The sequence below is a fragment of the Entelurus aequoreus genome, linkage group LG01, assembly GCF_033978785.1.
Source record: "Entelurus aequoreus isolate RoL-2023_Sb linkage group LG01, RoL_Eaeq_v1.1, whole genome shotgun sequence".
Taxonomy (NCBI): Eukaryota; Metazoa; Chordata; class Actinopteri; order Syngnathiformes; family Syngnathidae; genus Entelurus; species Entelurus aequoreus.
In genome coordinates this window covers 69,913,992-69,938,015 of record NC_084731.1, presented here as the reverse complement: position 1 = coordinate 69,938,015, position 24,024 = coordinate 69,913,992, and the positions used below count along the sequence as shown (strand labels likewise).

Below are 24,024 nucleotides of genomic sequence, written 5' to 3'. Positions count from 1 at the left end.
GACCAGAATAACAGTGAGAAGGAGGTCAGAAGGGGTCCAAGAGACAGTACAGGGCTGTTTTGAGGTAACTGACTGGCAGGTGCTCATGGAGCCTCATGGAGAGGACATTGACGGGCTCACAGAGTGCATCACAGACTATATCAACTTCTGTGTTGACTCAAATGTCCCATCAAGGACGGTTACCTGCTACTCAAACAACAAGCCGTGGGTGACCAAGGACATCAAAGCCCTACTGAATGAGAAGAAGAGGGCATTCAATGCTGGTAACAGGAAGGAGGTGAAAAGAGTTCAGGGGCTGCTGAAGACCAAACTCAGGGAGGCCAAGGAGAACTACAGGAGGAAGCTGGAAGGGAAGCTGAAGGACAACAACATGAAGGCGGTTTGGAGAGGTATGCAGACCACCCCCCCCCCCCCACCCCCGAGACATGCCAGTCGGCCCCCTGACAACTTCAGCGAACCATTCCATCCCCACCTCCCCTCCTCACAGCCCCCCAACTCCAATGACTACCTCACCCCACTTAACACCTCACCCTCAGTTTGATGAACCCCCCTCCCCCAATCACCTGAGACCCCCCCAGTGTGTCTGTCTGCAGAACAGGTAACTTATTTAGCACAGCTAAATAAGTTACAAACAGGCAAGGCCGCGGGTCCTGATGGTGTGAGCCCCAGGGTGCTCAAAGCCTGCGCCACACAGCTGTGTGGTATGCTCCAGCACATTTTCAACATGAGCCTTAGGCTGCAGAAAGTACCCACACTGTGGAAAACCTCATGCGTGGTCCCCATCCCCAAGTGCACACGACACAGCACGTCGAAGGACTACAGGCCGGTGGCTCTAACCTCCCATATCATGAAGACCATGGAGAGGTTGGTCCTGGAACAACTCCGCCCGACAGTCAAGCCCCACCTGAACCCACTCCAATTTGCCTACCAGCCCCGACTGGGAGTGGAGGACGCAGTCATCTACCTGCTGAACAGAGCCCACACCCACCTAGACAAGCCTGCGAGCAGTGTGAGGGTCATGTTTTTTTACTTCTCCAGTGTTTTCAATACAAAACGACCTGGGCTACTGGGTGTGAAGTTGGAGACGAAGCAGGTGGAGGCCCCCTTGGTGTCCTGGGTTGTTGATTACCTGACTGACAGACCACAGTACATGCGACTGCAGGACTGTGTGTCTGACAGGCTGGTCAGCAACACCGGGGCCCCGCAGGGCACAGTCCTCTCCCCCTTCCTCTTCACCATCTACACCACCGATTTCCACTATCACTCAGAGTCCTGCCACCTTCAGAAGTTTTCTGATGACTCTGCGATAGTGGGGTGTATTGAGGATGGTGACGATAAGGAATACAGTGCACTGGTGGAGGACTTTGTCACATGGTGTGGAAAGAACCACCTCCAGCTTAATTTGACGAAGACCAAGGAGCTGGTTGTGGACCTGGGAAGGAGGAGGAGTACTCCGGCGACCCCTGTTTCCATCAGGGGGGTCGATGTGGACATGGTTGAGGATTATAAATACCTGGGAGTACACATCGACAACAAGCTGAATGGGTCAAAACACGCTGAGGTACTCTACAAAAGGGACAGAGCCGCCTCTACTTCCTCAGGAGGCTAGGATCCTTCAACGTCTGTACAAAGATGATGAAGATGTTCTACGAGTCGGTGGTGGCGGGCGCTTTCTTGTATGCCGTGGCCTGCTGGGGCAGCGGACTGAGAGCGAGGGACGAAAACAGACTGGACAAGTTGGTAGAGAAGGCCAGTAACGTGGTGGGAGTGGAGCTAGACTCTCTGGCGGTGGTGTCACAGAGGAGAAGTTTAGCAAAGCTCCTAGCCATTATGGACAACACCTCCCACCCACTACACTCGGACCTTGCGGGGAGAATGAGCACGTTCAGTGGAAGGCTCAAACTCCCAAAATGCAACACGGAACGACACAGGAGGTCCTTCATACCGACAGACTTTATAATGCATATGTTCCTTCTTGACTGCACTTAAATGTAGAGTATATGTAGAATATATTTATATTATTTATATATTATATATATAATATATTATATATATTTTATTATTTATTATTATCATTGTCTATTGTGAGCGAACTGTAGTGCTGAATTTCACCCAGGGATCAATGAAGTACTTTCTATTCTATTCTATTCTATTCTATTCTATTCTATTCTCAATTTTCACATTGTTTATGGATAAACTAACTTCTATCTTTCTTTTATTACTGAATACCATAAATGTAGTCTTTTCCAAAGGTAAGACATTATCTGGCATTTTGTTTCGCAATATTATGCAAAAGCAACTTTTCTTACCTTTTGATACCTGCTGATGCGTATTTGGGATCTGCATGAATCCTGAAAAATTAAGTGCGTCCGCCATTGAAGTCTGTGCCGACACCGGAGTCGATAAGCTTCTTCTTTTTCTCTATCTTCTCGTTATGGGACATTCATCCTCCACTGTTGTCATCTCTAATATAAAGTAGAGTAAAGTTCTTACTTATATCTGTCAGTAAACTCGCCATGAAAGCACTAAAACATACCGGTATAGTGATTTTATATTATTCACCCAAGGAACTTTAGTTATTAGAGAGTTAAGGTCGGATGGTTTTCACGGGACACATTTCCGGCAGATGAGGAGATGCTGCTCCGTTATTGATTGAAGTAAAGTCTGAATGTCATTAAAACAGTTAGCTCCATCTTTTGACACTTCTTCCACACCCGTCCTTGCACGCTACACCGCTACAAAAAAGATGACGGGGAGAAGACGCTGTCAAAATGGAGGCACGTAAATAAGACCGTCCACAAAATGACACATCCTGAAGCGACTGTCAGAAAGCGACTTGAAGATGATCTGTAAAAGATCATCTATGCGACATTTTGACCAAAAACCACCATTACATGTTATGTAGACCACAAGGAAGTGTTTTACATTTACCAAAAAATCATAATAATGTGACTCCTTTAATGGGTCCTATAATCTGGTGCGCCTTATATATGAAAAAAGAACAAAAATAGACCATTTATCGGCAGTGCGCCTTATAATCCTGTGCGCCCTGTGATCTGGAAAATACAGTAAGTCATATGTTAGTTTTTTTTATTATTTTCAATTCTTAAATATCTATAGATCAACATCAGATCTATCTGTTGAAACAAAAATAAACAATAAAAAATTATGCCCTCTTTGTCAATTTGCTATTTTTAATAGGGAAAACCCCCCAGAAATTATGAAATATTTTCCCCAAAATATATTCAGAATAGAATATTTGAAAATGTTTTAAAAAATCTGACTAAAATTCTTGGAGAACCAAAACGGACCCAGTCATAATGTTAAAAATAAGTCATACATTTATTTTTAACTTTCAACGCCTAAATCTCGAGACCAACTTCAGATTTATGCTACAACTATTCATTTTTATTATTCTTTTATGTTTTTTTTTGTTTGTTTTACGCCCTTTTTGTCAAAAAAAACTTTTTTTTTTCCTGGCAATCACACAGAATATGCAATATTTTCCCCAAAGAATATTCAAAATGGAATATTTGATGTGAAGTAATTGGATCCTTAAACAGGTCAATAATTTATAACAACTTTGATTAAATTATTATTATTATTTTTTTTTTAACAATGGCATTTAAAAAAAAAAAGGGATCCAAATGGGCCCCACTCATAAAAGTGTTCAAAATAAGTCATATACTATAATTATTTTTACTTTCAATGCTTAAATATCTATAGATAAACGTCAGATCTATCCTTTGAAACAAAAATAAAAAAATAAAAATGATGCCCTTTGTGTCAAATTGCTATTTTTAATAGGAAAACCCCCCAGAAATGATGAAATATTTTCCCCAAAATATATTCAGAATAGAATATTTGATGTGAAGTAATTGGAGTCTTAAATAAGTCAAACATTTATAACAACATTGATTGTGGTTCATTACTATTTTTTGTGCAATGACAGTTAATGATACGTGTCAATAAAGTACTTGATCTTTTCTGACTAAAAATGTTTCTTCTTTCCATTTTAACATAATGCAATTGCCTATCTTTTCAACTTTATTATTAGGGACCGCACGGTCCATTGTCAAAGGAATCCCAAAGGGAGTCCTTTAGCAATGGGACGAAAGGACCTATTGAAATTGTAATTATTATTGAAATGCAACAAATATTAATTATCATACGTTACAGTTGTTAAAATAAATACCTAAATATAGGCAAGTCATCCATCAAATTGTGCACTGTAAAAATGACAGAAGATTTCACTGTGAAAAACTGGCACCTTAGTCACTGGAATTTTACCATAAAAAAAACATTTATCACATGTTGTCATTTACAGCAATTTGCTGTAAAATTCACCATAAATTTTACAGTAAAATTCTGGCAACTTCTGCAAAATCTACAGATTTTTTTCTTATTGTGTACATTAAAAAATATTTACCGTTAATTCTGGACTACAAGCCGGTACTTTTTTCCTCCACTTATAAAACGGTGCGGCAAATTGATGGGTTTTTCTTCGCTGACGGCCATAAAGCAAACAGTTTTCATAAAACACAAGCAAAGGCACTGAAATGGTGCGCTTTTGTTTGCGCTGTGGCGCCATCTCTTGGACGAGTTTACTCACTGCAGGTGCAGCTGGTGAATGTGAACTGATTTGTGTTTAAAGCTTTGAACCAGAAGCAGAGGTGCCGTGCCGTCTTCTAATCGTCCATAGCGTTTCTACTCGCATGGATTCTTCATTCATCGCTGCAAGCAACGTTTGTAAGTTTTACAATATAACTAAAACAATTCGCACTTACTAAACCGTCCCATGTGTTTGCAAGCATATTTGTACGTGCTATCGTAATGTAATCATATTCTAACAGGTTAATGAGTGTCAGTGTTAGTATTATCAACTTACATTCTTTTTGTATTGTTTCAATTTCAGTTTGTGTTATTAGTGTCAATATTGCGACATTGATTTGTTACATTACATCTGTTTGCTCCTTTATTCCACTTTTTTATATTTTATTTTGTAATATTATTTTTTTTTTAGTTTGACAGTCCGTCAGTCTGTTTGTTTGCGTCGTCCACTTCGGAAAGAGAAATGTGTTTTCATCGACATACCGTCGACGCAAGCCGGCCTCGCTCGCGTGGTGCCGGCGATCTGGCCTCTCCGGCAGACGCAACGGGCGGTCTGCCTGGCGACGGTCCGCCTGGGAAGGCTGCTGTCCCTGTTGAGCGTCACAATCTCGCAGGTTCCCACCGCCAGCTGGCCTACAAACACAACGATGATGTAACGTGTCACAGCGGGAAGGGGATTCGTACGGTTTACTCGACACATGAAACGTGACAAACTGGGGGGGTTGCACAACCAACTTCACCCGCCTGATGGCGGTTGATCTTAAAATGTGTTTTGTGGCAATTCCAACTTCGACCACTGCTATGTGGAGTGGCCCTTTCCATCATTTTCAGCAGACTGCATTGCAAAATATTACGCAACTCGTCGAATGGAAGCAAGAGATGCTCCGGAAACAAACTTTGGAGTCTTTGGTTTCAATGTTGGGATTCTGTAGACCTGATCTGCTCAAGGGCTGCGTGCAAAACAAACACCAATTTTAGCTAAGCTAGCAATCAAGGGAAATCCATTTTGCCTTCACGAGTCAGCAGAATATATGCCGATTAATAAAATGCGCAAAAAAACTGGGAGGAGGAGACGCAAACGTAATCATTTAGTGCACACATCTATCAAACCTAAAACTGTTTACATGCGCTGTTTTTTTCATATTTATCTTTGCACCATGACTAGGGAAGGTTGTTTGGTTTGTGTCATATATGTGAATGCTGTGCTTTTGTTCCAAAGTACATGCAAGAGTCATTGATCTGATTTACTCACATTGTCCACAAGATAGCAGCAAATCTGTAGCATTCCGAGGCCGTCTCGTATTTCAAATGAATTTGGAAGCACTCGGCGGTGCCGTGCTTTGTTGTCCCACTCCTCAAAAACAATGAGAGGTGGCCAGAAATTGATGTTTAACATTTTATTCTACACAAAAAGAGTAAGTACAAACAGTAATAATACCAGCGCTCGGACAGCGAACCGAGCAATCTCTAAAATGCTCGCCCTCCTTGCATGCTTATGTCGACCGAGGCTTGACCGCCTTGACGGGGATCGAAACTGAAAGTTAACTTGGTGTGTGCGTCTCCCTTCCTGGTAGCTCTCCTTCCACAACCTAAATGAGATACAATGTGTGTGTTTTTGCTAGGATATGCAAGTACAAGTACAAGTTCTCATGTACATCCATCCATCCATCCATGTTCTACCGCTTGTCCCTTTTGGGGTCGCGGGGGGTCGCTGGAGCCTATCTCAGCTGCATTCGGGCGGAAGGAGGAGTACACCCTGGACAAGTCGCCACCTCATCGCAGTTCTCATGTACAGTTAGTTTAAAGATCCCTCCAACAGTGCAAACTGGCACAGTTAGGCATAAACGGCCGCAGTCGTTGTGGTGAGAAGGAGGCCCTCGCTGCAATAACAGACGACGGAGATAGAGAATATTACGTGTGCTGGTCAACATATTTGATTACACATGACATCTATCCAGCAATTACATTTTTGATTGGATGGATTTCTTTTATTTTGCCTATCATTCACAATCCTTATATAAGACAAGAACACAAATATTTTTCTTTTTTTAGGCATTCTAAATCGTAAATTAACTCTAGCAAGAGTCAGCTAACAACAGCGTGTCACGATCGGGGCGCATGATGATGCGGGATCGTTCCTCCAAATGCAACACGGACACTCCGGACGAAAACGTGAAGGTAGGAGATGATTTATTTAACATAAATCATAGCCAAACAGAAAACAAGCAAAAGAAAAGAGTGCCGAACGCACGGGAAGCTAAGGCAACAACTTAGCACAGGAGTCTAGAACAGGAATACATAAACGTGACTGTTGCTTACCGCAAACAAGGAAGCCAGGATGAGTGATCAGAAAGGTAGGTTTAAATAGTGTCTCTTGATTAGACACAGGTGTGTCCCAAACAACAGCGGCAGGTGAAAATCATAAGTAACCATAGTGACAAAACAAACAAGGAAGTGCAACCAGGAACTAAAGAAGTCCAAAACTAACAAAACATAACTAAACTAAACATGATCCGGACCACGGATCATGACAGAACCCCGCCCCTTAAGGACAGATTCCAGATGTCCAAAAAAAGCAAACATAAACCAGCAGGGTCAAAAGTCACGGGAGGGCGGAGGGAGGACTTGGCGGGGGGTCGCCAGGCCAAGTGTCCCCGAATCCACAGAGGACAAGTCAAGTGGCGGCGGCGAGTGGAACCCCGCTGCAGCTGGCGAGGCGGGCGACCCAGGAACGGCCACATTCGTGGCCGACGGGGAGGTGGGCGCACTTGGCGAGGCGGATGACCAGGGAGCGGCCACATCCGTGGTCGACGGGGAGGTGGGCGCTTCAGCGCCGTCGTCGTGGCAGGCTTGGAAGCAGCGGACAAGGCAGGCGTGGACGCAGACGAGGAGTCAGGCGTGGACGCAGCAGCAGATGAGTCAGGCGTGGTGCAGGTACAGGCGGCGAAGCTTGGCATGGTGCAGGTACAGGCGGCGAAGCTTGGCGTCGTGCAGGTACAGGCGGCGAAGCTTGGCGTGGTGCAGGTACAGGCGGCGAAGCTTGGCGTGGTGCAGGTACAAGAGGCGAAGCTTGGCGTGGTGCAGGTACAGGAGGCGAAGCTTGGCGTGGTGCAGGTACAGGAGGCGAAAGCTTGGCGTGGTGCAGGTACAGGAGGCGAACCTTGGCGTGTCAGCCGAGCTGCAGGAACAGGTGTCAGCCAAGGTGTAGGAATAGGTACTGGTGCTAGCCGAGGTGCAGGAACAGGAACTGGTGCTAGCCGAGGAGCAGGAACAGGAACTGGAGATGATGGTGGCGTCTGCAAGCCCACCGGAGATGATGGTGGCGTCTGCAAGCCCACCGGAGATGATGGTGGCGTTTGCAGGCCCACCCGGGCTGAGGTTAGCCATGAGCATGGCGGAGGTGGTCTAGCTGGGGGTTGCGGCTTGGCATGCCGACGGACTGGTGGCGGAGGACGGGCCGGAGGTTGCGGCTTGGCTTGCCGACGGACTGGTGGCGGAGGACGGGCCGGAGGTTGCGGCTTGACAGGCCGAAAGACTGGTGGTGGCGGCCGGGCTGGAGGTTGCTGCCTGGCTGGACGCAGCTGAGCCACCCCGTTACCATGACAACCGCGGTGCAGCCAGATAACTAATTGTGTGGCATGGTGACGTGACGTGACGTCTGAAGTCAACTTTTCCATTGCCGCGAGCAGAAATTGGCGTTTTTATCCAATTTTAGGTCGCAAATATACCATATTTTATTTTTGATACCTATTCTGGATACTTTTATGGACACTTTATGGACAATTCTAAAGTGATCAAGGTGTCCTTGTTTGTTTAAAAACTTCACCGACCGCTAGCTAGCCTGGTTTGTTTTTAGCCAGGTGGCTAGCTAGCCAGTCGCTAACCTCCAGCTCGCCTTGAGCTTGACATTTTAACGATCGCACTTTTGAATACCGGGTTTTTGGACAGTCACAGTTGAGATGACCAACAAAAAGAGTGACAAGAAGGAGGTGTCTGGTGGGGCTGCGTGTAAAGTCAAACAACCAGCCAGGAGACACCGATCCCAGCGTGGCTCGACCGATAGCGGAGGTGAGCCGGGTGGTAGCATGGAGGTGGACGCATCCGTATTGGAATCGATCAACGCGAGATTGAGCAAGCTGGATATTCTGGATGCACTACAGCAGGACATCCGTGACTTCAGAAGTAGCCTGGAATTCAGTCAGAAGGAGATTGAGGATCTAAGAAAGGATAATGTCTTTCTGAGAGGTGCGATGACTGACATGCAGAGATCTACCGACTTTCTTACCGCGGACTATAGGCGCATTAAAGACACGCTGTTGGATATACAGTGCAGGGACATGAGAGACAATCTCATTTTCTCGGGGATCCGAGAGGGCAACGCTGATCCGGAAAAAACTGTAAGAGAGTTCATGTCGGATAAGCTCAAGCTCTCCCCGGAGGTGGTAAGAGACATAACTTTTTCCAGAGTACACAGAATGGGCAGACCTGTGCACAATAAAGTCCGTCCCATAATAGCTCGTTTTGAGCATTTTAAGCACAAAGAGTTGGTGAAAAGCCGAGGAAAGGAGCTGAAAGGGACCTCTCTCTGGTTAAATGACCACTTCCCGGCTGAGATCAACGATAGGAGAAAGAAACTGTCACCGATCATGAGAGAGAACCGAGTCCAGAACAAGAGAGTGGCACTAACAGTGGATAGGCTGTACATAAATGGACAGCTGTATTGGGACCCAAAGGTTACCCCCCTGGCTTTTTTAGAATGGGCATTCGTGGGTGTTTTTAGTATCTTGGTTTGGCCTGTGTCATGACTACTTCCAGTACTGTTATGTCCTGCACTAAGCTGGGCCTTCATAGGGGCCTGGTGTTAGCTCACGTGAATGTATGCAGCCTGCGTAATAAGTATCAGGAAGTAGAGTGTATTATCAAAGATAATTTTATTAATATCTTTGCCATTTCTGAGACCCACCTTGATGATTCCTTTTCTGATTCAATTGTAGCCATTGAGGGGTTCTCAATTTTTAGGAAAGATAGGAACAGGTTTGGGGGTGGGGTGGCTATTTATGTTCAGAATCATTTATCTATCAAAGTGCGCAATGATTTGATGAGGGAGAGTATTGAAGCTATTTGTGTGCAGGTCTATCTGCCTTATTTGAAACCAATTATAGTATGCTGTTTCTATAGGCCTCCTAGTGCTGATGCTCTGTATCTGAAGGAGTTATGTGAGATGTTTGACAGGATATCAGATGAGAATAGAGAAATCTATTTACTGGGTGATATGAATGTTGACTGGCTGGGACAGGGGTGTACAAACAAAAATAAGTTACTATCCATTTTAAATGCTGGCAATCTGTCCCAAATTGTTGCCCCTCCCACGAGAATAGGTAGTAATAGTGATGGTATTATTATAGCTACATGCATTGATCATATTTATACAAATGTTCCGGACCAATGCTCCAAAGCAGTCTCGGTTCCTGTAGGTTTTACTGACCACAATATAATAGCTGTCACTAGAAAGACAAGGGTTCCTAAACCTAAAGCGAAAATTATTTTTACAAGGTCTTATAAGAGATTTGATGAAGAATGTTTTATTGATGAAATATCCTGTTTAAATTGGAACGAGGTGTGCAGTGAGGAAGACCCTGAGGCTGCACTGGACTTATTTATGTTAATGTACATGAGTGTTGTGGACAAGCATGCCCCTTTGAAGAAGTTTTCTGTCAAAACTAAGTCTGCCCCATGGATTGATAATGGACTTAGAGGTTTAATGACAGAAAGAGACATGGCTAAAAAAGCCTCCGTCAACTCTGGTTTAATTGATGACAGGCATAAGTACTGTTCCTTAAGAAACCAGGTCACAAAGTTAAACAAACTGAAAAAAAGGGAATATTCCAAACAGAGGTTATATGATGTGAGATATGATAGCAAAAACTTATGGAATGTTTTGAATGAAATCATGGGTAGAAATAACAATGTCTGTACACCTTTTGTGGAATCAAATGGGTTGGTACTCACTAAGCCATGTGACATTGCCAATCATTTTAATAACTATTATGTTGACAAGGTATCTCAATTAAGGCATGGTATGCATATATCCAATAACAACAAATCAGCTGACCTCATTAGGAATATTATAATGGATAATAAGGACTGTGAATTCAATTTTCATCAGGTTGAAGTCAGTGAGGTTGAGAGGTTACTACACTCTCTTCCGGACAACAAAGTAGCTGGTGTAGACAACCTGGATAGTAAATGACTGAAAATGACTGCTGGTATCATATCAGTGCCTGTTTGTCATATTTTTAATAAATGTTTACAAGTGGGCCTGTGTCCAAAGATATGGAAGGTGGCTAAGGTTACTCCTCTACATAAGGATACCAAATTGGCTTTCAATGAGGGCAATTCTAGACCAATAAGCATCCTCCCTGGGTTATGTAAAATACTGGAGAAATGTGTGTATGCACAAATTCAAGCTTACTTTCAATCAAATGGGCTAGCAACTGATTCTCAACATGCATATAGAACGGGCCACTCTACGTCCACGGCTCTTATACAAATGACCGACGATTGGCTTGATGCTATATATAATTCTATGTTGGTTGGAGCTGTCCTGTTAGATTCTAGTGCTGCATTTGACGTGATTGACCACTCTCTTTTAATTGAGAAACTTAAATGTTATGGTTTTAATACTTCAAGTTTAATGTGGATACAGAGTTATTTGTCCTCAAGATCACAACAGGTGTATCTTAATGGCAGCTTGTCTAATAGCAGAAGTTTGGATTGTGGTGTTCCACAGGGAAGTTGCCTAGGACCTTTACTTTTTTCTATATTCACCAATGATTTACCTTGGGCTACCGGGCGTGGAAGATTGTTTCTTTATGCTGATGATGCAACCTTATATCATGCTGCACCATCATGCAGTGTACTTAATGTAGTATTGAGTGAGGAACTAAAAGCTGTGCATGACTGGACAGTATGTAACAGACTTGTCCTTAACACCTCAAAAACAAAAAGTATTATATTGGGGACTAGGCAAGGGTTATCTTGTGACCCAAAGTTGGATTTGAGGCTAGGTGTTTCAACAGTTCAACAGGTCAGAAGTGCCAAGCTCCTTGGAGTGATGCTGGACTGCACTCCATCCTGGTCAAATCACATCAGTGATATAGTTACAAAGATGGGAAGGGCTGTTGGTATTTCCAGGAAATGTGCTGCTTTTGCTGATCCACCTCTTCTTTGTCAAATTGTTAAGAGTTTAGTCTTGTGTCATATTGACTATTGTTCTACAGTCTGGGCGTCTGCTGCAAGTGGTGAGATCAGTAAGCTCCAGATTGTCCAGAATAGGGCAGCAAGGCTGGTTCTTGGTTGTTCACTAAGAACCAATGTGAACCAAATGCATGCTTCTCTTTCCTGGCTAACAGTGCAGAACAGGTTGTTGGCTAATACTCTTATATTGTTCAAATCAGTAACCGGTAGTAAAACTCCTGCTTTTCTCATGGCCCAAATAGTTCACAGTAGCACTATACATAATCACAATACCAGGGCATCCAGTGAGGGGCATTTTGTACTCCCTCGTCCCAGGAAGAATGCTTTGCGGAAATCTTTTATTTATAGATCTTTATCGCTTTGGAATAACCTGCCTCGAATTCTCACCAGCATTGAAAGTAAACAGGTTTTTAAAAAGAGAGTAATATTTTATCTGAATTTTTAAATTAGTTTGCTCGTTGATGATTTGTTTGGTTTTATATTGTGTAGTTTTATTTATATAGTAAATATTATTCTGTGACTGTAAATTGTTTGCTTGTTTTTTATTGATGCTTTTATTTTTTTCTGTATTGTGTAGTTATAATTATATGCTTTTACTTGTAATTGTATTGAATTGTGGACCCCAGGAAGACTAGTGGGTTGTTGAGGCAACCAGCTAATGGGGATCCTTAATAAAAATCAAATCAAAAATCAAATCACCCCACCAGCACAGCTCCCGGCCCCAGCCCCCCCCCTCAAGGGGCAACTACCAGACGCGCTCCGGAACAGTCTTTAAGTGTGAGTGGCGGGAGGTCAGGAGGGGAGTAGACTCCTCCCCTTTAAATTGTCCAGAAAGTGTTCTCCCACCCCCCACCTGAGGTTGTTTCGGAGGACGAGAGGAAAAAGTCACTGATGTGGGCGGGGCTTGAGTCCTTAGGGGTGGAGTCCAAAAATCAGGTGACTGGGATTGACTAGACCTAAATTGCGAAAAAATGTCCTGATAATATTTCATTTTAGGAATGAAGTCTTTTGGAGGCGGCTGACAGAAAGAGTTAACAGAATTAAAAAAAAATCTTCGTCTCTGACGTCATCACCAGTGGACGGGGTGCCGTCATCCGCGCCGGTCTCCAGCTGACTGACAGCCCATTCAGTGAACTGCTTGGCAAAATGAGTGATGGGATTACCAAACATCTGCGGCGAGGAAGACTGGGCTGCTTGTGGCGTCTTGCTGTCCGGAGGAGGAGTTTGGGGGAACGACGCATCTTGGCGGCGAAACTAAGCCTTTTTGGCTGGCTTCCATCCTCGCCAGCGCGTCTCCATCTCCTCGAAGTCCGTGGCGAAGGAACTGTCTGCTGGCTTCCTTCTGTCACGATCGGGGCGCATGATGATGCGGGATCGTTCCTCCAAATGCAACACGGACACTCCGGACAAAAACGTGAAGGTAGGAGATGATTTATTTAACATAAATCATAGCCAAACAGAAAACAAGCAAAAGAAAAGCGTGCCGAACACACGGGAAGCTAAGGCAACAACTTAGCACAGGAGTCTAGAACAGGAATACATAAACGTGACTGTTGCTTACCGCAAACAAGGAAGCCAGGACGAGTGATCAGAAAGGTAGGTTTAAATAGTGTCTCTTGATTAGACACAGGTGTGTCCCAAACAACAGCGGCAGGCATACTTGAATCCCGATATTCAGCGCCTCTCCCGACAAACTCCCGACAGAGATTTTCTCCCGACAAACTCCCGGAATTCAGCCGGAGCTGGAGGCCACGCCCCACCCCAAAAAAGTCTGCCGCAGCTGCAATTGGACCTGACCAGCCTCCGGGTACAAGTACTGGAGTACCAATTGCTTGCCAGGGAAGATTTTCCCCAGGAAGCAAGGATTGACCGGTTTTGGGCCATGCTAGGGAGAGAAGGAAGATTCCACACTCTCGTGCATTTGATGAAAGCACTTTTGTGCGTGCCACACAGCAATGCATCATCAGAGAGGGTGTTCAGCATGGTCAGAAAAATAGTGACAGAGAATAGAAAGAGGATGGACAATTCAACCCTTAACAAATCATTGTACTTTCAAGTACAACAATGAGTAGATGAGTGTTGTGTGTGTGTGTGTGTATATGTGTAAATAAATGAACACTAAAATTCAAGTATTTCTTTTATTTATATAATAAAATCAATATATATATATATATATATATATATATATATATATATATATATATATATACATACATATATATATATATATATATGTAACGCTGTAGAAACAGACGTTCATTATGCTTGATTAAATTATGAATGAAGTGTTGCAACAGCGCCTGTTGCTGACGAGAAGTGGTATGTACTTTACCTGCGGGAAGTGCTCAGAACTGTGACGCCTTCCAATTGATAATCCCGTGACCCAAGTGGACTCACAGTCTCACAATTTGCACTGTTTTGCAGCACACTGTAATAAAAGAAATTCATAATCCACCTGGTGCCAGTGATATGTTGAAGCGACAGCAGTGTGGAGCTGCATTTTGCCACATACAGTTGTGGACCGTCACATATATATATATATATATATATATATATATATATATATATATATATATATAAAAAATATATAAAAAATATATAAAAAATCTCCTGAGGATTGAGGAAATCCCTCATGAAACAGGCCTGTAGAGATGAAATAGTCTTGTGATTTTTTTCCCACACATACATATATATATATATATATATATATATATATATATATATATATATATACTTGACTTTCAGTGAATTCTAGCTATATATATATATATATATATATATATATATATATATATATATATATATATATATATATATATATATATTTGACTTTCAGTGAATTCTAGCTATATATATATATATATATATATATATATATATATATATATATATATATATATATATATATATATATATATATATATATATATATATATATATATATATATATATATATATATATATATGAAATACTTGAGTTGGTGAATTCTAGCTGTAAATATACTCTCCTCTTAACCACGCCCCTAACCACGCCCCCGGCCCCAACCATGCTTAGTTATGTAATTTGCATAGGTAAACACCCTTAATTCACCATATAAGGGCACAATTCCGGCGGAAAAGAAAGAAAACACAAACAGATTACAGAAGAGAAATTCATATGATCCCGCTGGGGAAATACATCATGTCAAAACCTAAGTTTAAAAAAGGAGCGGACTGCCTAAAGCAGGGGTGTCAAAGGTACGGCCCGAGGGCCGGATCAGGCCCGCGAACAGGTTTTATCTGGCCCGGGGGATGAATTTGCTAAGTATAAAAATTAACCTGAAATTTTTCAATGAAAGAAACTGCTGTTCTAAATGTGTCCACTGGATGTCGCAATAGCAATTCTTTGTATCTTTGTAGATGATGCTACATATGTACAAAACAGACCACATGATGTTTTAGTACATCAGTCGAGGAAAATGATCCAGCTACATAAATAACGTACTGTAATTTGATTTTGATATAGTTTTTTAATCTTGATAGATTGAAAATTAACACCAATGAGTTGATTGATGTACATTTATTCAGAAAATATAAATAACGACAAATAAAGTATATATACTATTAACCGCAACAGGTAATTGTAAAAAAAAAAACAACAACAACAACATTATAATTTGTACAATTTCAGAATGTGCTTGTTCTATTTTTAAACAAAGAAAACAATCTGAAGTTGTCTTTATTTTTAAGTTATCGTGCCGTGATTTTACTAGTCCGGCCCACTTGGGAGTAGATTTTTCTCCATGTGGCCCCCGATCTAAAATGAGTTTGACACCCCTGGCCTAAAGTGTTCAAATAAATATTCGTCACTTCGGGCAAATAGGTCTACATGGTGGTGAAATATACGCTCCCTCCCCAGCGCACGATTTGCGCATCTTGTAGCAAGCGTGCGTGTGTGTGTGTGCGTGCGTGCGTGTGCGTGTGTGTGTGTGTGTGTGTGGGTGTGCGTGTGTGAGCGCGCACACGGTATTTTGAAATGTCTATATATTGCTAATTTTTCTATATGTCTGTTTTATCTATATCTATCCATCTATCTATCTATGTATGTATCTATCTATCTATCTATCTATCTATCTATCTATCTATCTATCTATCTATCTATCTATCTATCTATCTATCTATCTATCCATCTATCTATCTATCTATCTAGCTATCTATATTTGTGTACATTAGACGAGAACTAATGTACACAAATATAGATAGATAGATAGATAGATATCTATATATCTATATACCTATATCTATCTCTATCTATATCTATTATTATATATATTTATGTATATCTATCTATCTATATCTATGTGTCTATCTATATATATATGCGCTGTTTTGCATATTTATATATATATATGTATCTATATCTATCTTTCTATTTATCTATACAGTATATCTCTCCCTCTCACTCTCTCTCTTTATCTCTCTCTCTCTCTCTATATATATATATATATGTATATATATATATTTATCTATATCTATCTATCTATGTATATCTATCTATCTATCTATCTATCTATCTATCTATCTATCTATCTATCTATCTATCTATCTATCTATCTATCTATCTATCTATCTATATTTGTGTACATTAGAAGAGAACGAATGTACACAAATATATAGATAGATATCTTTCTATATATCTCTATCTATCTATCTATCTATCTATCTATCTATCTATCTATCTATATATATATATATATATATATATATTTATCTATATCTATCTATCTATGTATCTGTCTATCTATCTATCTATCTATCTATCTATCTATCTATATATATATATATATATATATATATATATATATATATATATATATATATATATATATATATATATACAGTATATACATATATCTCTCTCTCTCATATATATATATATATATATATATATATATATATATATATATATATATATATATATATATATATATATATATTTATATATATAGAGATACAATACAATATTGTGAGAAAAAAGGTATTATACAAGAATTGTGTAGAAATATTTTAAGAAAAAATATTTTAAGAAAAAAGTTATATTTTTCCAAAGAAGAAAGAATGCAATATTTTGAGAAACAATTTTCATGCAATCATTTTTAGGAAAATTCTGGGAAACAAATGATTTTACAAGACAAAATTAGGTAATTTATGAGAATAAAGTAAAATATATTGTGAAAAAAGGGAAAAAAAAATTTAGAAAAAAAACGTTCTAATATTTTGAGAAAAAATTGTCATTAAATAATTTTTAGGATCATTCTTGCAAATAAATTATTCTACAAAACAAAATTAAATAATTTTACTAGATTAAAGTCAATTATATATGAAAATAAATATTTTTTTTAGAAAAAAGTTAGTAATATTGTAAAATATAAAGTTGTCATTGTACAAGAACTAGATCAGAATATTTTGAAGAAAAAAAGTTTACTTTTTACAAAAAATGTTTATACAATTTTAAGGATTAAAGTCAAATATGTTGTGAAAATTATTTATTTTTTAGAAAAATGCAATATTGTTAGAAAAAAAGTATTTTACAAGAATTGTGCAGAAATATTTTAAGAAAAAATATTTTAAGAAATAAGTTGTATTTTTCCTAAGAAAAAGGTATGCAATATTTTGAGAAAAAATTGTCATGCAATAATTTTAAAGAAAAATCTGGGAAATACATAATTTTTACAAAACAAAATTAAGTAATTTTACAAGATTAAAGTCAAATATATTATCAAACAAATGTTTTTTTTTTCACAAAAAGTTAAGAGACAAAAAGTTGTCATTGTACAATAATTATGTCAGAATATTTTGAGGAAAAAAGTTTACATTTTACAAGAAAAAATTATACCATTTTAAAAGATTATAGTCGAATATATTGTTAAATGTATTTTTTTTTAGAAAAACGCAATATTGTGAGAAAAACGGTATTTTACAAGAATTGTGTAGAAATATTTTAGAAAAAAGTAGTATTTTTCCTAAGAAGAAAGTATGCAATATTTTGAGAAAAAAATGTCATGCAATAATTTTTAGGAAAATTCTGGGAAACAAATTATTTTACAAAGCAAAATTAGGTAATTTATGAGATTAAAGTCAAATATATTGTAAAAAGGGAAACTTATTTTTGTAAAAAAAAAAAAAAAAATTACAATATTTTGAAAAAAAGTTGTCATGCAAGAATTGTTAGTAATATTCCAAAAGGGAAAAAATATTTTACAACACAATATTATGTAATTTTACTAGATTAAAGTTTTACATTTTTGGAACATTTTTGTAATATTGTGAGGAAAAAGTTCTCATCGTAATATATATATACAGTCGTGGTCAAAAGTTTACATACTCTTGTAAAGAACATAATGTCATGGCTGTCTTGAGTTTACAATAAATTCTACAACTCTTATTTTTTTGTGATAGAGTGATTGGAGCACATACTTGTTGGTCACGAAAAACATTCATGAAGTTTGCTTCTTTTATGAATTTATTATGGGTCTACTGAAAATGTGAGCAAATCTGCTGGGTCAAAAGTGTACATACAGCAATGTTAATATTTGCTTACATGTCCCTTGGCAAGTTTTACTGCAATAAGGCGCTTTTGGTAGCCATCCACAAGCTTATGCTTGAATTTTTGACCACTCCTCTTGACAAAGTTGTTGCAGTTCAGCTAAATTTGTTGGTTTTCTGACATGGACTTGTTTCTTCAGCATTGTCCACACGTTTAAGTCGGGACATTGGGAAGGCCATTCTAAAACCTTAATTCTAGCCTGATTTAGCCATTCCTTTACCACTTTTGACGTGTGTTTGGGGTCATTGTCCTGTTGGAACACCCAACTGCGCCCAAGACCCAACCTCCGGGCTGATGATTTTAGGTTGTCCTGAAGAATTTGGAGGTAATCATCCTTTTTCCATTGTCCCATTTAAAGCACCTGTTCCATTGGCAGCAAAACAGGCCCAGAGCATAATACTACCACTACCATGATTGACAGTAGCAATGGTGTTCCTGGGATTTCATCTAACATTACATGAACAAAGATAAACTTCTGTGGTCAGATGAAACAAAAATTGAGCTGTTTGGCCACAATACCCAGCAATTTGTTTGGAGGAGAAAATGTGAGGTATTTAATCCCAGGAACACCAACCCTACCGTCAAGCATGGTGGTGGTAGTATTATGCTCTGGGTCTGTTTTGCTGCCAATGGAACTGGTGCTTTACAGAGAGTAAATGGGACAATGAAAAAGGAGGATAACCTCCAAATGCTTCAGGACAACCTAAAATCAGGTTGGGTTTTGGGCCCAGTTGCGTGTTCCAACAGGACAATGATCCCAAACACACGTCAAAAGTGGTCAAGGAATGGCTAAATCAGGCTAGAATTAAGGTTTTAGAATGGCCTTCATAAAGTCCTGACTTAAACGTGTGGACAATGCTGAAGAAACAAATCCACGTCAGAAAACCAACAAATTTAGCTGAACTGCACCAATTTTGTCAAGAGGAGTGGTCAAAAATCCAACCAGAAGCTTGTGGATGGCTACCAAAAGTACCTTTTTGCAGTGAAACTTGCCAAGGGACATGTAAGCAAATATTAACATTGCTGTATGTATACTTTTGACCCAGCAGATTTTCTCACATTTTCAGTAGACCCATAATAAATTCATAAAAGAAGCAAACTTCATGAATGTTTTTTGTGACCAACAAGTATGTGCTCCAATCACTCTATCACAAGAAAATTGAGTTGTAGAAATGATTGCAAACTCAAGACAGCCATGACATTATGTTTGTAACGATCTGGTGTGGTGGAACCCAAGGATGCAGAGACGTTTAGCGTGGCTATCAATAGTCTTTCTCTTTATTCAAGAGGTATAGCACACAATGGCAAAAACAGAGGCGATGGTGGGAAACACACAAAAAACACACCATGTAAAATCTACTAATATAAATTACTTACAAAAAACCAAAAGCGCTAGACAAGGCTAGGAGAAATACTTCATGAAAGAAGTAATACTGAAAAAAACAAAATACAAAAGTACAAAATAAAGGCGCTAGACAAGGCTAGGAATAATACAGGCAAACCTGAGAAGATGCACAAGACGAACTAGTGAGTCCGCTGGTGAGTCTAAATACCAATGCGTCTGAAGCAAGCAGTGACAAAGTTCCGGCGCTCACAGGCTATCAGCAGCCAGGTTAAATAGGCTGCTTCTAATCAATGTCAGGTGTGTGCTGCTGCCTTGCGCCAGCTGCACTCCATACTGTGGACGAGAGAGAGTGAACATGGTGTGCAGACAACAACATAAATGAGCAAGGAAATTTCAGATTACCACAATGTTCTTTACAAGTGTATGTAAACTTTTGACCATGACTGTATATATATATATATATATATATATATATATATATATATATATATATATATATATATATATATATATATATATATATATATATATATATATATATATATATATATATATATATATATATATATGTATATATATATATATATATATATATATATATATATATATATATATATACATATATCGGTGACTGCTCGCCGTCTGTTCGCTGTCTGTTCGCTGTTGCGAAAAAGCTAAGTAGCGCTCTATCTGTGTGCTTTTAATTGTTCTACAGCTTTCTTTATCACTTCTCAAACATTTTTAGTGGTACTATTTAACTTGCAAATCACCCGATCTCTGTCCCACCACCCTTTCCTCAGCTAGCCAGCTGCTAAGCTAGCGCGGAGAAAGGCAGCGCCGGTCAGTAAGAAGCTACTCCTACAGACCGCGACCACTTCCCTGAGGACAGCAGGAACTTCACTCGGTGACAGAAAACACTGTGAGTAATGGCTTCCTGCGCGTCTTGCACCATACTCACGGAGAGGTTGGCTCTGCTAGAGGGCCGTGTCCGCCAGTTAGAGCAGAGTAATGTCGTAACTTTAGATGTTGCGGACACATCTGCTAGCGTTAGCTGTAGCGAGCTAACTAGCCCAGCTTGTAGCAGTCCTAAGCGGCCTACAAGCTACGGTGTACCGGTTGAGACGCATAATAGATTTAGCTCTTTAGCTAGTCCTACACCCCAGTCTACCGGGCACCACACCTTAGTTATAGGGGACTCCATCACCCGAAACATAAAGCTTAGCAAACCAGCCACAATAAAGTGTATCCCCGGGGCCAGAGCACCTGACATTGAAGCTAATCTTAGGGAGCTAACTCGCAACAGGCCTAGTAAACACGTACGACAGGCTAATCGCACCACTAATTATGCGAATATAGTTGTACACGTTGGCTCCAATGACACTAGAATGAGACAGTCAGAGATTACAAAGAGAAACATAGCCAGGACTTGTGATCTCGCCAGAAAGATGTCCAGGCATCGAGTAATTGTCTCTGGCCCCCTGCCTGCGAGAGGCAATGATGAGAGATATAGCAGATTAGTCTCGCTTAACAAGTGGTTGGCTAGCTACTGTAGGACGCAGGGACTAACGTTTATTGATAACTGGCCCTCTTTCTGGGGCAAACCAGGCTTGCTGATGAGAGACGGCCTTCACCCTAACCAGGAAGGCGCCATCATCCTGCCTAGAAACATAGACTACTATTTAAGTCTCACTTGACTGACTACACTAGAGCAAGCCCGGTCACAGGCAATTACAATGTCTGTTAGTCCGGGTGAGGAGTCAGTTAAGCTAGAACTAGCCAGCGCCAGGCTGGATAATCCATGTACGCATAGCAATTCTCTTAGAATAATACACAATTCACATAATGTTTTTTCTGTTGTGTCTGTGTCAGAGGTGGACATGCATTCTACTGAGGTGGCAAATTATGATATGTCCAGTCTATTGCAGCACCAAGCAAACAATCGGAAAATTCCCGTCATATCAATTCCTAGATATGGTCGAAACTATTTAAAGTGCACTACGCATAATAAACGCAACATTGTTAATATTGCCACTACGGATAATCTTAACAAAAACTCGTCAAAACAGCCCAATACCTATAATATGGGCTTTTTAAACATAAGATCATTGTCTCCCAAGGCGTTATTGGTTAATGAGGTCATTAGAGACAACAATCTTAACGTCATTGGTCTTAGCGAAACCTGGCTCAAACCGGACGAATTTTTTGCGCTCAATGAGGCATCTCCTCCTAACTATACGAATGCGCATGTTGCCCGCCCTCTTAAAAGGGGAGGGGGTGTCGCACTAATATACAATGAAAATTTCAACCTTACCCCTAACCTAAATAATAAATATAAATCGTTTGAGGTGCTTACTATGAGGTCCGTCACACCGCTACCTCTCGACCTGGCTGTTATCTACCGCCCCCCTGGGCCCTATTCGGACTTTATCAGTGAATTCTCAGAGTTCGTTGCTGATCTAGTGACGCACGCCGACAATATAATCATAATGGGGGACTTTAATATCCATATGAATACCCCATCGGACCCTCAGTGCGTGGCGCTCCAAACCATAATTGATAGCTGTGGTCTTACACAAATAATACATGAACCCACGCATCGCAACGGTAATACAATAGATCTAGTGCTTGTCAGGGGTGTCACCACCTCCAAAGTTATGATACTTCCATATACTAAAGTAATGTCCGATCATTACCTTATAAAATTTGAAGTTTTGACTCTTTGTCAACAAGCTAATAATAATAATAACTGCTATAGCGGCCGCAACATTAATGCTGCCACAACGATGACTCTTGCTGACCTACTGCCTTCGGTAATAGCACCATTCCCAAATTATGTCGGCTCTATTGATAAACTCACTAACAACTTTGACGATGCCTTGCGCGAAATTATTGATAGTATAGCACCGCTAAAGCAAAAAAGGGCCCCTAAAAGGCGCACCCCATGGTTTACAGAAGAAATTAGAGCTCATAAATTATCATGTAGAAAACTGGAACGCAAATGGCGCGCGACTAAACTTGAGGTTTTCCATCAAGCATGGAGTGATAGTTTAATAACTTATAAACGCATGCTTACCTTAGCTAAAGCTAAATACTACTCAAATCTCATCCGCCTCAACAAAAACGATCCTAAATTTCTGTTTAGTACAGTAGCATCGCTAACCCAACAAGGGACTCCTCCCAGTAGCTCCACCCACTCAGCAGATGATTTTATGAATTTCTTTAATAAGAAAATTGAACTCATTAGAAAGGAGATTAAAGACAACGCATCCCAGCTACAACTGGGTTCTATTAACACAAATACGACTGTATATACGACGGACACTGCCCTCCAAAATAGTCTCTCTATTTTTGATGAAATAACATTAGAGGAATTATTACAGCGTGTAAGTGGGATAAAACAAACAACATGTTTACTTGACCCACTTCCTGGGAAACTTATCAAGGAACTGTTTGTATTATTAGGTCCATCAGTGTTAAATATTATAAACTTATCACTTTCCTCCGGCACTGTTCCCCTAGCATTCAAAAAAGCGGTTATTCATCCTCTGCTCAAAAGACCTAACCTCGATCCTGACCTCATGGTAAACTACCGACCGGTCTCCCACCTTCCGTTTATTTCCAAAATTCTCGAAAAAACTGTTGCACAGCAGCTAAATGAACACTTAGTGACTAACAATCTCTGTGAACCTTTTCAATCCGGTTTCAGGGCAAATCACTCTACGGAGACAGCCCTCGCAAAAATGACTAATGATCTATTGCTAACGATGGATTCTGATGCGTCATCTATGTTGCTGCTTCTTGATCTTAGCGCCGCTTTCGATACCGTCGATCATAATATTTTATTAGAGCGTATCAAAACACGTATTGGTATGTCAGACTTAGCCTTGTCTTGGTTTAACTCTTATCTTACTGACAGGATGCAGTGCGTCTCCCATAACAATGTGACCTCGGACTATGTCAAGGTAACGTGCGGAGTTCCCCAGGGTTCGGTTCTTGGCCCTGCACTCTTTAGTATTTACATGCTGCCGCTGGGTGACATCATACGCAAGTACGGTGTTAGCTTTCACTGTTATGCTGATGACACTCAACTCTACATGCCCCTAAAGCTGACCAACACGCCGGACTGTAGTCAGCTGGAGGCGTGTCTTAATGAAATTAAACAATGGATGTCCGCTAACTTTTTGCAACTCAACGCTAAGAAAACGGAAATGCTGATTATCGGTCC

General features: G+C 40.2%; 1 protein-coding gene across 1 annotated transcript in view; it reads right to left on the bottom strand.

The window, feature by feature from the left end:
- The window catches only part of tafa5l (TAFA chemokine like family member 5, like), a 123,998-nt gene that overhangs the window by 36,508 nt on the left and 63,466 nt on the right, over positions 1 to 24,024 (bottom strand). Inside the window, exon 2 of the mRNA XM_062044240.1 lies at positions 5,095 to 5,244. Coding sequence (XP_061900224.1) covers positions 5,095 to 5,244 — 150 coding nt within the window. The remainder of the gene's footprint in view (positions 1 to 5,094; positions 5,245 to 24,024) is intronic.